Genomic DNA, 17,303 nt, shown 5'->3' on the forward strand with positions numbered 1-17,303 from the left:
ATTGCATCATGAGGATTCTCACATCCTCCAGCAGCTAGCAGAATCCCCCCCCCTTCTAGGATCGACCGAGCCCTGCCCCCAGTCCTGATTGACAGCCCCCCTGAGAAGTTCATGCCGCACCCCCTTTAATTCTAACACACATAAAAAGGGCAGAGCTGATCCTGCTGCTAAATGGCCGCATGGTGGAGTCTCTTTTTTTAACCCCTAAAAGTGCATCACAATCCGAGCGATATATAAATAAATATATAAATAAAGCAGAAGTCTGGGCTTTGTTTGAGAAGCCAGCGTTTATACATCACACAGCAGGCTAGAGTCACTGTACACATGGCTTTTCCCAGCTCCGGTACCAGCTGTACTGACAGCAGCAGTGTCACTTGCAAGAGCAGCAGCCATCAGTATGGGACAGAAGAACAGGAAAACTTGTCCCCAACAGGCCACCTACTGGTGGCTGTTTCCCTTGGGATTATAGGGGGTTTGGGCTTTTTAAACAACCTGGTGGTACTTGTCCTCTTTTGCCAGTACAAAGTTCTGCGCTCCCCCATTAACCTACTTCTGATGAATATTTCTATAAGTGACCTGATGGTCTGCATCCTGGGGACACCTTTCAGTTTTGCAGCAAGTACACAAGGACGCTGGCTCATTGGCAAGGCTGGCTGTATCTGGTATGGATTCATCAACGCACTTTTTGGTAAGTTTTTTTTTTTTTTTTTATTCTGTCTCATAAGAATACAAAGATCTACTTAAAATTACATCTTGCACAGTAAGAATAATCTTATAGCACAGGTAAAATATTCACATCATACAGCTGTAAAAAAAAGATTAAGTCTGTGGTTTTTAGGTGCAAATATAAACATTACATTTCATGAAATCATGGTGTCCACCAAAGAAGACTGTAAGATGACAATGGAGACAAAAGTTTCAAATACGGTAAATACCATAATTTGATGATCCCAGTGGTTAAATTCTGTCCGCAAGCATCATAGTGCAGAGAAACATAATGTTATAAAACGTAGGGGTTTACTATATACAGTGAGACAATAACTTGGAGAATGCTAAATACGCTTCAAAGCTTTATTTTATAATGAAGGATTCCTATAAGTAAGGATTTCTCTAACATTCAAGACAGTATTCACTTTGTTGAAACTAACTTGCAACCAATAGTCTCAAAAAATTTATGCAAGTAGTTTTTGTTGACAGTTCTTCCAATGATATTCAACATAAAAACATAGTAGAAATGATTTCATTTAAGCTTTACTTAAGTTAATATTGCAGATTAGAGTTTGTCCCCTGAGCAGCTATGTATTTGACTTTGTGTGTATTGTGTATAAAGCTTTTAGGGGAAACTGTGACTTTTAATCATCCATGCAGCCTGTCCCAAGAGGTGCAATATTCAATTAGCTTTCTCATCTATCCTGTACCTCTGCCACAATATAGGGACTTTGGTGACAGGTGACAAATGAGAAGCAGTGTAGTTTACACCTTATCACACACCGAAGTGGTGTTCTGATGCGATTGCACTTTTTGCAACTTTTTAACTTGTGACATTCGACCCCACAGTCTCTTATTAAGCAGAATTGAAAATATGCTAACTAATGGGACAGCATTATCAAAAGTACTTCTGTGTGTGTTCCATATAAACGCATACATGTATTTGTGTATCACTTACAATAATTGTTTTGGATCTTTCCCACTTATATCCTTGAAAAATACCTCTTCATGTACTTTATGTTCTATAAATTTCCTCAGAAACACAGTGGATCCCAAATGAATCCAGTGCTCTAGGTCTTATCGCAAAACAGCGGGGTCGTACTTTGACCTTGAGGTCCAAAACCCTGCCAGAGATTAGGATTTTTCTCTTCAATATATAATTAATGAATTATATTTAATGATAGCCTGGAACTGTGTTTGTATTCCTCCAGGAGTGTGCACACATAGACATTTTTTTTTTTGAAAGTGTTGTTTTAGTATTTTTTCATGTAACATATCTGCTTTGATATTGCTCTGTTTATTGTTTTTTAATCACTTTTATGAATACAGCTTCAATTGCATATACTCTGCTCTGCATTACTGTATCTTACTTTGTCAAGCCTCTCCTTATAATACTGAAATATTTGTAAGTATTCATACTACTTCATACAACTCCATCTTTTGCTCTGAGCTCCTTATAGGTCTGTCCCTGTACCTCTCACAACATCTGATTATATTACTCTATTTACATTCTCCTGATGATCTATATTATAACCATTCTTGTTGTAATGTTCTCCTTATACATTTTCAGATCGATTCACATAGCTCCTCACACTGTTCCCTATAATTTCCTGTTCCTAATTAAAATCTTCATATAATTGTTGCAGAGTATTACACTTTCTATTACGCCATAATTATCCTACTTTTTAATACTGTACATGCATTCAATTCTCAATGTAACTCCTGCTATTTCCTCATACAGCGTATCTGTGAAGCCAGTCTTATACTGTAACTCCACACAACTCTAGCCACAGCTCCTTTTGTTATTTTATATAACACCCCCCCCAAAATATATAGTGTTCTTTCATACAGTGTCTCCCTGTACATGGTTTTTATGACAGATTAACCTTTTTTTTAATAATCTCATCCTCTAAACCAGGGTCTCCAACAGGTAGCTCACCACCTGCCTCTGAATGGATAATAGTAATCTGCCCCACTACCCCACTGGTGTAGTCTATATCTGGGGGAGACAGGAGAGAGATGTATGTATCTATTCTGTTGCAGTTAACACTGAAATAAATTCTAATATAAATAATATTCATGTCACACTGGGCGGGCTTAAAGTAAGGTTCAATCAGATCGCATGTGCATAGTGATTGGTCCCTATTCCACAAGAACACATGTCCTCTGTTACCTCCGTGTCCCTCTGCTGCCCACCGCTAACCTCCTCCCCTCCCTACTGCCTCCATCTCCACTTCTTGCCCCCGCTGCTATGACCTACCCTCTCCAGCACCTCACCAATACCTGTTACATAGTTTCATAGGCTGAAAAAGACATGCATCCATCAAGTTCAGCCATTACCATATCTGTTAATTGATTGCTGTTGATCCAAAAGAAGGCAAAAAACCCCCAGTTGTGGCTCTTCCCAATTTTGCACTTACTAGAAAAAAATTTCCTTCTTGACCCCAGAATGGCAGTCAGACCTCTTCTTGGATCAAGAAGCTGTTTCACCATAATTTAAAAATTATATCCCTGAATATTATGTTTTTGCAAGTATTCATCCAGTTGTTTAAATGTCTGTACAGACTACGATAAAACTACCTCTGCAGGCAGAGAATTCCACATCCTTATTGTCCTTACTGTAAAAAACCCTTTCCTCTGCCTTAGACTAAATCTCTTAGTCTAAATGAATGACCACGCGTCCTATGCATGGTCCTGTTTATGAATAGGTTTCCGCTCAATGGTTTGTATTGGTCCCGAATATATTTATATAATGCTATCATATCCCCTCTGAGGCCGTTTTTTTCTAAACTAAACAGATTTAAATGAATTAACCTTTCTTCATAACTATAGTGTTCCATTCCTTTTATTAATTTTGTAGCCCGCATCTGCACCCTTTCTAGTGATATGATATCCTTCTTTAGAATAGGTGCCCAAAATTGCACAGCATATTCAAGGTGTGGCCTTACCATTGATTTATAAAGAGGCAAAATTTTAGCCCTCAAATCGATGCCCCTTTTTATACATGACAATACCGTACTGGCATTTGCAACTGCTGACTGACATTGCACATTGTTGCCTAGTTTGTTGTCTATAACAATTCCTAGATCCTTCTCATTTGTTGTTATCCCTAATTCACTACCATTTAGGGTGTAAATTGCTTGTGCATTCCTTACCTGAAGTGCATAACCTTGCATTTATCTACATTAAATTTAATCTGCCATTTGTGTCCCCAGTCCCCCAGTCTATCTAGATCCCTCTGCAGCACAGTAAAATCCTGCTCACATTGTATTAATTTACAGAGTTTAGTGTAATTTGCAAACACAGAAACATGACTTTCAACGCCTATTGCAAGATCATTTATAAATATGTTGAATAAAATTGGTCCCAGAACAGAACCCTGAGGGACACCACTTACCACTTTTGTCCAGCTTGAAAATTTACCATTTATGACAACTCTCATAAATAAGCCAATGTTCTACCCAAGTACAAGAATTTGCAACTAGACCAATTTCTTTCAGTTTGAATACTAACTTATTGTACGGAACTGTGTCAAACGCCTTGGCAAAATCCAAGTAGATTACATCTACTGCAACACCCGGATCTACACTTCTATTTACTTCTTTGTAGAATGCAATTAAATTAGTTTGGCATGACCTATGTTTCATAAAATCATGCTGATCTTTGCTAATAAAACTGTTCTTCCCAATGAATTCTTGAATATTATCTATTAATAGCCCTTGAAATAATTTCCCAGTCACAGTTCTATAATTTCTAGGCAAAGAGTTTGAACCCTTTTTGAATATAGGAACCACATCTGCCTTGCTCCAATGCTCTGGTATCATTCCTGAAAGAAAAGAATCCTGAAAGATTAAAAACAGAGGTTCACTTATTTCCAGACATAGCTTAAGTACTCATGGGTGAATACCGTCAAGCCCCGGAGCTGCGCCTGTTGGCATTACCTTTTATTGGGACATAGTCCATGTGGTTGAATGACTAGTAACGACTACTACTAATAGCCTAAATTTGTCCTTTTTCGAGCAAATATTTTATTACTTTACGATGGGCATGCCCAGGCCGGGACTGGGACAAAAAATAGGCCCGGGCATTTCAGACTGAGCAGCCCATTTTTATGAAAAAACATATATGTACATACATATACATAATACTTGGTCATTCAACATGGGAAGCCTGAAGCCAAAATTTAGTGCGACTAATCCTTGAAATAAATATTATAGAGTAAATAACACAATACCTTATCTTTTCCACTATTTCAGGGTGATTTCAGGGTGATTTCAGGGCCTTGAATGTTTTGTCCCATGAAGTCACTACAAATTCAGGAGGGCATTTTATCTCTGGATAAGTTAAAATGAAATAGTTCCCACTGTAAATTAAGGAAACAGATAACCAAACACACACACCTGGACAGGCTTTTCCCACACCGACGCCCAGACACACACACCAGGACAGGCTCTGCCACACCGACACCCAAACACACACCAGGACAGGCTCTGCCACACTGACATCCAAACACACACACACACCAGGACAGTTAAAGAAAGAAGAAATGTTTCAGCACTCAACTCCCAGGAAGCTGGGAGCTAGCAGGAAAAAGGGCAAAAAAAAAAACAGAAAGCATAACAAAAATAGCAACGTTTCGGCCAAACAGGGCCGTTTGAGCTTGACAAAGACCCTGTTTGGCCGGAATGTTACTTTTTTGTTTTGCTTTCTTTGAGTAAAGTAACCTAAGGATTGGAAGCTGATTGGAGTGCTGGGGTTCTTTTCTGTGTTCGTACACACACCAGGACAGGCTCTGCCACACCAACACCCAAACACACGCACACACACTAGGACAGGCTCTGCCACACTGACACCCGAACACACACATCAGGACAGGCTCTGCCACACTGACACCCAGACACACACATCAGGACAGGCTCTGCCACACTGACACCCAGACACACACACCAGGACAGGCTCTGGACAGGCACACCGACACCCAAACACAGACACACCAGGAAAGGCTCTGTCACACCGACACCCAAATACACACACACACAACAGGACAGGCTCTGTCACACCAACACCCATACACAAACACACACCAGGACAGGCTCTGCCACACCGACACCCACACACACACCAGGACAGGCTTTGCCACACCGACACACACACATACACACACACCAGGACAGGCTCTGCCACACCGACACCCAAACACACACACAACAGGACAGGCTCTGCCACACTGACACCCAATCACAAACACCAGGACAGGCTTTGCTACACTGACACCCGCATCCGGAGGGTTTCCACAGACGGTTTCACTCAGCCTGCCTGTGGCATCTTTGCCCCCATAACAGCCTGCCTGTGGCAACTTTGCCACCATAACAGCCTGCCTGTGGCAACTTTGCCACCAAAACAGCCTGCCTGTGGCAACTTTGCCACCAAAACAGCCTGCCTGTGGCAACTTTTCCCACCAAAACTTTGCCCCCCCTTACACATCCATGCTATCACACACACACATATTCATTCACTTGTTCACAAATATTTATTCACTAAATAAGCCCCTAAGTCAATTCGGCCCTGGCTGGCCCGGCCGCGGCCCTGCTCCGGCCTGGCCCACCGGGCAAATGCCCGGTGTGCCTGATGGCCAGTCCGGGCCTGGGCATGCCTCTCTGGCTAAAAGCCGCCTTTTTCAAACACTTTCCTTACTATACGCAAAGTGACTCCCCCACCAAAGAGAAATCCACACTCTAATTGATCTACATATGTTGACCTTGCTCCCTCCATTCAAATACATCTCTTTGCAGTCATGCTAAAATCTCTCCTATTTTGCTACCTGCTGTTTTGTTGCTGTGATGTCAGCTCATGCTGCCCATGTCATCGTCCATGTATATCATAATGTGCTCTCTTACTGCCTGTGCCACCCCTCTATTTACCTCTGTTTCTAGGTCACTTTACTATCCTTACCATCTTTTTGTGACTCTCTTCGTAGGGACGGTTTCTCTAGTGTCTCTGGCTGCCCTGTCTTATGAGAGATATTGCACTATGTTGGGCAGCACCGAAGCAGATGTGACAAACTTCAAGAAAGCTTGGCTGGGAATTCTGGTTTCCTGGATTTACTCCCTAGTCTGGACCCTTCCTCCACTGTTTGGCTGGAGCAGTTATGGCCCAGAAGGTCCTGGTACCACCTGCTCAGTAAACTGGCATTCTCGAGATGCCCAAAACACATCATACATAGTGTGCCTTTTCATCTTCTGCCTGGTACTTCCTTTCACAGTCATTGTGTACTGCTATGGGAGATTACTAGTTGCCATTAAACAGGTGAGATACATTATATCACTAATCCCTTGGGGTCTGGTGCTTCTTTGCTTTTTGGGTTAGTATTTCTTCATGTCAGAGAATAACTGATACAAGTCATTCTTGTAATAACTTTGTAACTCTACATATCCTCTGTACTAACGGGTTAAATAGTAAAGCAGATATTAATAGTTGTTTTACCATCTGTTGCAGTAAAATTGCGCTTATCAGCAGATGTTGTGAGGGCCCTAAAGTAGCATCTGGTTGTATTAAAAAATTACAAAGCGATCACATGCGGGAGATGGCTTCCCCATAGTGACAATTCACCACCATGTTAGTCTTGTTATATGAACCTTTTGAGTGAACATTAAAGGGAAATTATTCCCCAGAGATCAGTTAAAAATATTTGTTTAAAACATGTAGAATCAACTACAGTTCCAACACATTATAAGCAAAGGAGCAAAAAGTATACCCTGTATTTTTTTGATTGAAAAATAAACATATCAATAATAAATCATATATGCACCAACAATATAATTATTTAAAACTTTTTTTAAGGTGGTGTTCAATAAAAAATAAATTATGGTAGGAAGTTATAATGCCATTGACTATGGTAAATAAATGTAACTCTTTCAATCACTTATCTCAAATGTAGGTGCACTCTTCGCCTCTTGACTCATAGCCTAGTTCTACTTGCAGTGAGTCTGCCTGCTATCATGGTAACTTATATAAAGTAAAAGTGCCAACTGGGTCTTTTGGGATATTAGCTGGCCAGAATGTGGGGGAAAAAAATCTATAATCTATGTTAACATGCAGGGATCACTAACTGTGTCACAGGTGTCCCTTTAACAAAGATGTTAAAGTTAGCTCCCACGTCCCTTAGCCAGAATAATGATGCAGGGGCGGGTATTTTAGCCCACCAGTATATATTGTGTATTGTCACTTGAATGGGCTTTATATGTAATTTACATGTATGTTCAACAACATCTGTTGGATATGATTTAGGAAAATGATTTAGTTTTTGTTATTTTTACTATTTGGCTTGTCACATATGGGGGGAAAATTTTTTTTTCAAGATTATTTTTTTGCATGATTCAAACATATAATGCCATGCATGGTTTGCCTTAAACAGATATCTACAAATAGCTTAACTTAGCTAGATATAAATATCACAAAACCACGAAAACTGGCCTGGTCTCACATGTGGCCAAATGTGTCCTTACTCCAGGCACTTTCAGAGACTCCAGTGGCTTTTTTCAGATCCTATCCCCTGTGAGAACATCTCACCAGAAATCCACTTCCATCCATTCAAGTTAAAATGGTTTCACACATACCCTCCATTATTACATGCATCATTTAGTATTATTACATGCATCATGCATATGTAATAGCTAGTTGACTCTTTGTTATTTGCATTTGCACTGAACATGAAATACATGTGGACATTTACCTGTGCAGTCCAAGATAAAACTTGATGAGCTTATAAACCAGTTTTGTCATATAAAAGTAATGTGTCTAAATGAATAAAATGGTAATAATAATAATAATGATCACACTAAAACCATTCACACTCAAATCACCCTTTCTACTCCCCTTAAGTAGTAACCGTTCTGTTTATATGTATATAACATATTAGCGTGTGATTAATGTGCACATACATTTACGTACCTTGCCCATAGGATTGAATATTCAGAAATTATGTTCACCTTTATTGTTTGAATGTATTATTTGTTTACAATTTGCTTGATTATACAATGTATAATTCTGATTAATGTCTCTTAGAAAATAGTTCACAGGGAATGATTAAGCAACATGTAAATGGATGATTCTGCTGGAACAATTCATAGCGGTGTGTTCCAATTGAGGAACATGGCCTGAACTCAACAGTTTGAGTAGATGACCTTCAATCATACGCTTTTGTAATAATAACCATCAGTAGATGATGGAAAATGATTATAGTTAACATGTGGATGTAGAATAAATATATACCAGTATTTAACAGGGTAACGGCGGTGACCATTGGAACATAGAAAAGGTTTCAAATCAGGTAAATTATTACTATATTTCTTTTGGTATTGACGAAAATAAAACATTGATGCCAAGCAAAGGCATAAAATGTATTTTTATTTATTAACTTTTGCAATGCTACACATATGAAAGTGAGTTCAATGTGTCTTTGATCCAATATATACCGTATATATTTATTTTTTGTAAATCAGTGTTTATTGATTTTGCAACAAGGGGTAGAGAAATAAAGAGGGGGGGGGTGAAGGTAAAGGTTCCGCACAGGACCACAGCATCGAGTTGCAATAAAGGTTCTGTAAGTGCGTACAATCAGGGGGCCCCGGTTAAACCCTCCTCCCTAGTCGTATGTCATTACTTGCTACAATGAGAACCGTGGTCACCATGGAGGGGATCAGGTTCCCAGTTGGATACCTTGCAGTTTACAGTACTGGTAGCCAGGTTTTGACAAGGCGAGACTGGGGCCCACACTGCCTAAGGTAGAACTCCAGATGAGAAATGTTCCACCTTAACCAAAAACTCAGGCGTCTTGATGTAATTTCTTTTACACATTATGCCTTATATAGTGAAAGCTTAAATGAAAAGGTCTTGGTGTGGGAAACATGCATCATGTTATGTGAAATAATGGCCTCATTCTCAGTAAGCAGGGTAAGGAATGGGGAAAGAAGGCTAGAGTGCAGCCTAACCCAACCCCCGCCCTAGCGGTGGTCCCCCCTCCGAGGGAGACCCGGGAAGTATAGTGGCCCAGTAAGCAGTGGTATGGAACTCAAGATTTGGGGGGGGAGGCGATCAAAAGGTGGCCCTCCCACGAACCAAGCCTATGGGCCAATAGAAATATATTATTTCTAAAAGGATTTGATACTCCAGTCATTTTCAGACTGTTGTAAACAACATTGTCCCAGATGTGAAAACAAAGTACTTGCCTTAAAAAAAGTGTTGATGGGATCAAAGCATGCACAGAAAGAGAGAGTCTTAACAAGGATTTTATATTTTCATATTTTATAGTAAGAAAATAATATTTGAAATCCAACGTACATAAATGTCATTAAAGAGATGTGTGATGCCGGACTTAAAATTCAACATGCGTGGTATTCCAATTGTGTATTTAGAAAACTTAATTAATATACACATTCAGTGATTGAACAAATAACTTGATTATAATTATTTCGCTGATTTCAAATAATAGGAATCATTAGGCTAATTGTCAAACCTTAAGATCCATGATTCTAGTGAGGAAAAGTGAAGAGGTCAAATACACTCTGCATAATACCGCATAATTTCAGTTTAACCATAGAAAATATTGTGATTAAAAGACTGACCTGAAACATTTATAGAAAAGTATTAATGCTCTCATATGGGCAAATATATTTTAATTTCATACTACTTTATTACTAGTTGTTAAAATGTAGTTATTACAATAACAATACACATTCCAGTAAACAAAAATGTTACTTATCAAGAAGTCGTGTATAATAGACCGGCGGGATTATATATCTGCAGGTTCAATCTGATAATTGCCTTGTACCCAAAACAGTAAATTGGTAAAATTGCTTGTTATTGTCCGAGTCCAGCCAAACTGCTTTCACTTCTGACACCCAGCAGATTGTGCTTCCCAGGTATATGTATGTAAATTGAAGAAAAATCAACAACGCATAATAGATTTTGCTGGTTATGTTATTCTTATTGCATGCAATTAATACTATTAATACTCCATTTCTGCTCCTCTAAAAGGCTTTCTGCTCCTCTAAAAGCTGCTGCCCCATCTTGAAGGCCTTTTCCCTCACTGATCCAAATGTTTTGAATGCCCTACCACTGGACATTCACCAGCCTTGAACACTCAACTTCAAAAACAAAGTTAAAGAACACTTTTTAATTGTAGCACACAGTGAAGACACAGTCAATCAACATATGCACCATAAAAAGTTATTATATTATGTATAAACCAGTCACATCATAGAGATAGGCATAAAGCTAGGGAAGTATTGCTATGGCTGATTTTAGCAGTGATTGGTGGCCAAATGGCTGGAAGAAAATTGTCCAAATATTCCTGATACTCTGGGTTGCCTGCTTTACAGAAATAAATACTTTTAGGATGGTAATTTGTATTCGCGGCATACTCTATGGGCTCATGTAAGACACAGGACAACTAAAACGAAATGTGAATCGGTATAGGGATGTTACTCTGAGTACTTTATATGGCTATGGGGGTGAAAAAAGGGGCAGAATCGCCTGGCAAAGGAAATACCACTAAAATTTAATGGGACAATGCGTTACAGTGCAAATGATGCCTGACATGTCCCTTTAATTTTGATCCATTATATGGCACTTTATTAAATGCACTTTATTTGTGTGGCACCTTTATGTATAAATGTATAGTGTATAAATTTATAGTGGAAATGCACAGAATTTTTTCTTATGTTGAATCAATTGTGACTTGAAATTATCTTATGTCAGGAAGAAAATCACTGCAATATATTTGTAATATACATATACCTGGCAATGTGTGATTTTTTACATACATGGTGCCTTTGAATTTACAGATATAATCATTTCAAACCTATCTTAGACTTGAAAGAAATTGATAGAATTATTAAAGTGTTCTTGAAAAGAAAGTAGATTAATGGCTTTATTAGACAAACCAAATATAAGCAAGGTTTTTTGGTCAGAGGGTACTTGGGTACTTGATGCTTTCCAGGAAATTTCATCAATCAATCATAGCCTGACCTTCACTGAATTTTGCTCTGCTTCAAATTAACCAATTATAAACCGATGGTCATAAGGACTGAGAACAGACAAACAATTGGTAACAAAAGTAACTGAATATTCTTGTCTTTTGTTGGCCAGATTTGTAATGTAATGAATAACCTGCATAATATATATATATATATATATATATATATATATATATATATATATGTGACACAACCAGTGTCCCACCAGTCACTAACGCATCTAAAAAACTCTAACAACAGCCTCAACCTCTAGCACCGGTCTTGAAAAGAGATCTGTATAAGCGAGACTTATAAGAGAAACAAAATACTCTATACCTACACCACTATTAAAGTAACCAAAATATTATATGGGAGCGAAGAGGACACAATCTATTTAGCTTGAAATAATACACATTTTTTTTAACCTATATATATATATAGGTTAAAAAAAATGTGTATTATTTCAAGCTAAATAGATTGTGTCCTCTTCGCTCCCATATAATATTTTGGTTACTTTAATAGTGGTGTAGGTATAGAGTATTTTGTTTCTCTTATAAGTCTCGCTTATACAGATCTCTTTTCAAGACCGGTGCTAGAGGTTGAGGCTGTTGTTAGAGTTTTTTAGATGCGTTAGTGACTGGTGGGACACTGGTTGTGTCACATATATATATATATATATATATATATATATATATTATGCAGGTTATTCATTACATTACAAATCTGGCCAACAAAAGACAAGAATATTCAGTTACTTTTGTTACCAATTGTTTGTCTGTTCTCAGTCCTTATGACCATCGGTTTATAATTGGTTAATTTGAAGCAGAGCAAAATTCAGTGAAGGTCAGGCTATGATTGATTGATGAAATTTCCTGGAAAGCATCAAGTACCCAAGTACCCTCTGACCAAAAAACCTTGCTTATATACAAAATACACAAATAACAGACATTCTATAATTCCATTATTAACAATACATCTCCCTGGGGCTAGTAGAAACTATTGTGGGTAACCACCCTGCAAAATATAAGGGGATATGTACACTCCCTCCATTATCATCCCCTGCTTTCTGTCACAATATATATATTAGGCGTGTCCCTGCTCAAACACCACACTGAACTGATTCTTTATGGCAATACCATAGTAGTGTTCCAACACTTCATTAGTCAGAGTATACACCTGGGTTATTACAACTGAGCCGTTCTGTTGTTTTTTTTATCAGGTAGTATAGTAAGGAATCTAGACATGTATCCAGTAAATTAAGATAACAGAGCTAGGAGTCATACAAATAGGCAAATTGGTTGCTGTCTGAAAACATATTATTCAAAAACTAGAATCTTTTAAAAAGAAAACAGCACAATATTTTTGAAAATGGTAAAAACACAAACTGCATCTCAAACATATGTGCAATGCACCCACTGAAATAAAACTCTGGCTATAACTGTATCTCATAAACATACTGCATCTAATTGTGCAACTACAATTACTTTGTTACAAATACAATTAAAAGGCAAAAGTGAAAATGGACATAGAGAACTTAATAATAAGTGCTCATGAAAACTACTATCTGTTATTCCTTCCGAATGTTCTAGAAAAGTCAAATGGATATGGTCATATGAGCCCTTGAAAAACGAAGTCTCTAGTTAAAGTTGATGTTTTATTGGATCAACATAGGAGTAGATCTAAAGTCACATAATGACATCAAGTTAAATTATTTCTGGTTTTTTTATACTTGATTGTGACATCTTTAGAAGCCAGTCTGCATTAACGGCTCAAATAATAGTGTTTGTCTTGGATTTAAATATTTTATCTTGTAAATAAAACATAGGTTTCCTCTTCTAATCCATTTCAGGCCCATTGATCTATCTTAACTATTTTGAAAAGAGCCTGTGGCTGGTGGATCCTGGGATTTAAGGACCCCTTAAAAGTCATGTGTGACTTTTGACATTTAACTTGTTTACAAAAATTGCAAAACTAGGATGCTGCTCCACTAAGAGCAATATATTAGAGTATTTATGTTAGCTTATCTTTTGTGATTGATAGAACAGCTGAAAGCTGAATAATCCCTCTGACCTCTGACAAACTGAGATTTTCCTGCTGTGAATTTACAAAGCTAATAGGAATCGTACTTCCTTGGATTCTAAGTATTTAGATTTGGGTCATATCCTGCTAATTCTTGAAAAGGATACAAAACATTTGTTTCTGGGAATAGCTTAGAAATACACAAGGGTAGCATTCTCCTGTATTGATTTCTTCCTTTAATTCAATGGCTCATACAGTTTGGTAACATTGTGAAAATGCATAGAATTTAGTGTAAAAAGGGAATATTAAGTTATCAATGGACTGTGTATCAGACTAATCAGGCTTGAGGTTAGTGAGATTCTTAAATTGTTGCTATACATATATTTGGTTTTTCAATTAAAAGTTTTATTGATATGTACAATAGAAGCATGACATACAAGAATTGTACTTGACAATGTGGCAAAATGATCAGTTAGATGGAACATTATTCACTTAACAGCAGAGCCGCTAAACAAAATATAGTAATATATTGTAAGAGCAGTGAATTAAAGTAAAATAAACCAGTCTTATGCTAGCTTCCAGTAGTTCTATGCAGAATGCAAATAACAGGGGATAGAGGGGACACCCATGTCTCGTGCCATTCCTGATGGGGAATGACGAGGATACCGCCCCCTTAATATCCACAACCGCCTGGGGGTCTGAGTACAGCCCCTATATAGCTGTCAGTATGGCGCCCGAGAACCCAAAGACCTAGTCAAACTGGTCAAACGCCTTCTCGGCGTCTAAAGAAAGTAAAAGGGCAGGGGACCAGGCCGACCAAGATGTGTGAACGACACTCAAGGTTCGCCTAATGTTATCAGGGCCTCTATACCTGGTACAAACTTGACCTGGTCGGGATGAATGAGCCGTGTCAGATGAAGAGCTATTCTGTCAGGAACCAATTTTTCACTGCCTGAACCATGGCTTTTTTATACCTGTGGCGTTTACATCTGCGACCACTAGTGGCCACCCTCCACCCTCTGGAGCACAAAGAACTCAGGTGTGCCTTGTTACCTGGGTTGAGCCCTAGTCTACATCCAGCTGGCCCTTGTTCCCTGGATTACCCTGCCTTTATGAACCTGCCCTGCCTTTCAGTCAGGGCCTTTGTATTGAAGTCTATGGACCTTCCTGCTGTGGCTCTGCACCTGTACGGTTCCTGGTTCCCTGCTTTGTGTCCTTCCAAGTGGACTCCCTGCTTTGTGTCCTTCCAAGTGGACTCCCTGCTTTGTGTCCTTCCAAGTGGACTCCCTGCTTTGTGTCCTTCCAAGTGGACTCCCTGCTTTGTGTCCTTCCAAGTGGACTCCCTGCTTTGTGTCCTTCCAAGTGGACTCCCTGCTTTGTGTCCTTCCAAGCGGGCTGTGTGCCTTTCGTACCCTTCCAAGCGGGCTGTGTGCCTATCGTACCCTTCCAAGCGGGCTGTGTGCCTTTCGTACCCTTCCAAGCGGGCTGTGTGCCTTTCGTACCCTTCCAAGCGGGCTGTGTGCCTTTCGTACCCTTCCAAGCGGGCTGTGTGCCTTTCGTACCCTTCCAAGCGGGCTGTGTGCCTTTCGTACCCTTCCAAGCGGGCTGTGTGCCTTTCGTACCCTTCCAAGCGGGCTCTCTGTCTGTCGTGCCCTTCCAAGCGGGCTCTCTGTCTGTCGTGCCCTTCCAAGCGGGCTCTCTGTCTGTCGTGCCCTTCCAAGCGGGCTCTCTGTCTGTCGCGCCCTTCCAAGCGGGCTCCCTGCCAAAAGACTTATTACCTGTATTTTATTTTGCCATACGTCCGGTTACTTGCTTAGACTAGATTACCCTTATTTGCTGGTCCTGTTATATACATGAAATACACTGCATTACCTGGATTTCTGTTTGTGGTGTCTTTGTTTGCATAATCATGCACCGTGGGTTACATACTGAACCCCAAGTATTCCCTGCGCATGGGCTCCTACCTGACCTGATCACCCGAGTCCTGACAGAATACAAAGGCCATTACAAGGAGTCAGCGGGGTTACTTTCAGTCATCAAAGTGATAGGAGAATGCTTGCTTGAACTGTGCAAATCATTAATGCAAATCTGGGACTCCAACTCCAATCACTCTCATGAAGACCCTTCACCTACACCTGCTACATCACCTGAGAAATCCAACAAGCCTGTTACCAGTGTTAAAAAGGAATCTCCTAGGAAATCTAGGAAACGTGAACCCCTTACCACAACCGAATTACAACAAAGGCGTGATGAGGAATCTTGCTTTTACTGTGGCAAAAAGGGACACTGGATCACCCAATGTCCTCTGAAACCTCCTAAACCCTCTGTACCGATTGAGCAGTCTACGTCACAACCACAGAGCTCTGCTAAAAGGGGAAGTAGCTTTATTCCCCAGGATAGTGAACCCATGGAGTATATACCAACCCTGGTGATTCCTGGTGCTTCTCAAACTCCGGTGGATGTCCAGCTGAAGCCTGATGATTGTTCTGTGATGGAATGCAGCGTCTGTGATCCTACAGTCTGTGGCAGTGTGGGTTGCTCCCATATGGATGAACTTCCTATTGCTTTCTGTTCAGCCGTGATTGCAACTCCTATCACTGCTACCTCAGCAAAGTGTGATACACCAGAGACTACCATAGCCCCTAGTATCACCTCTGGACTGATAGCAAAGATACATGACCCTATTCCATCTCTGGGTAAGAAGGGGCCTTCCATCAATGCTTCCCATAATGAACTGCCCTCAGTGGTGCCCTTGGTACAGGGCAGCTATGTGACCCCTGGTACATGGAAAGAGAAAGCACTGACTCATAGCTTCTCCTCAACTTCTTCAGCATCCAGTCCTAATTTGACCTACAATTGCACCACAGATAACCTTTCCTTCGATTGTGTTATTACCTCTAACGGCAATATAATCAGAAAGGAAGACCTGGAGATCTGTGAACAAGCTTTAAAGAAGAAGAAGAAGAAGAAATCACGTTAAGTACACCCTTCTGCTCAGTTTATTAAAGGTGTACAGATTTTGTTCAGTCTGTTTGCGTTCAGTGACCGCTCCTTGGGGAGGGGGTACTGTCAGGAACCAATTTTTCACTGCCTGAACCATGGCTTTTTTATACCTGTGGCATTTACATCTGCGACCACTAGTGGCCACCCTCCGCCCTCTGGAGCACTCAGAACTCAGGTGTGCCTTGTTACCTGGGTTGAGCCCTAGTCTACATCCAGCTGGGCCTTGTTACCTGGATTACCCTGCCTTTATGAACCTGCCCTGCCCTTCATTCAGGGCCTTTGTATTGAAGTCTATGGACCTTCCTGCTGTGGCTCTGCACCTGTACTGTTCCTGGTTCCCTGCTTTGTGTCCTTCCAAGTGGACTCCCTGCTTTGTGTCCTTCCAAGTGGACTCCCTGCTTTGTGTCCTTCCAAGTGGGCTGTGTGCCTTTCGTACCCTTCCAAGCGGGCTGTGTGCCTTTCGTGCCCTTCCAAGCGGGCTCTCTGTCTGTCGTGCCCTTCCAAGCGGGCTCTCTGTCTGTCGCGCCCTTCCAAGCGTGCTCCCTGCCAAAAGACTTA

The 17,303-nt window shown here is 40.1% G+C and overlaps 1 protein-coding gene across 1 annotated transcript in view; it reads left to right on the forward strand.

Moving 5' to 3' along the window:
* The first annotated feature begins 324 nt into the window (after nt 1-324).
* LOC149288218 (vertebrate ancient opsin-like) overlaps nt 325-17,303 on the forward strand; it is a 40,183-nt gene continuing 23,204 nt past the window's right edge. Inside the window, exons 1-2 of the mRNA XM_089491974.1 lie at nt 325-688; nt 6,686-7,014. Of these exons, the coding sequence (XP_089348100.1) occupies nt 325-688; nt 6,686-7,014 (693 nt within the window). The remainder of the gene's footprint in view (nt 689-6,685; nt 7,015-17,303) is intronic.

Source organism: Sceloporus occidentalis, unplaced genomic scaffold (assembly GCF_023333645.1).
Source record: "Sceloporus occidentalis isolate IW3139 unplaced genomic scaffold, rSceOcc1.0.p SCAF_53, whole genome shotgun sequence".
Classification (NCBI taxonomy): Eukaryota; Metazoa; Chordata; class Lepidosauria; order Squamata; family Phrynosomatidae; genus Sceloporus; species Sceloporus occidentalis.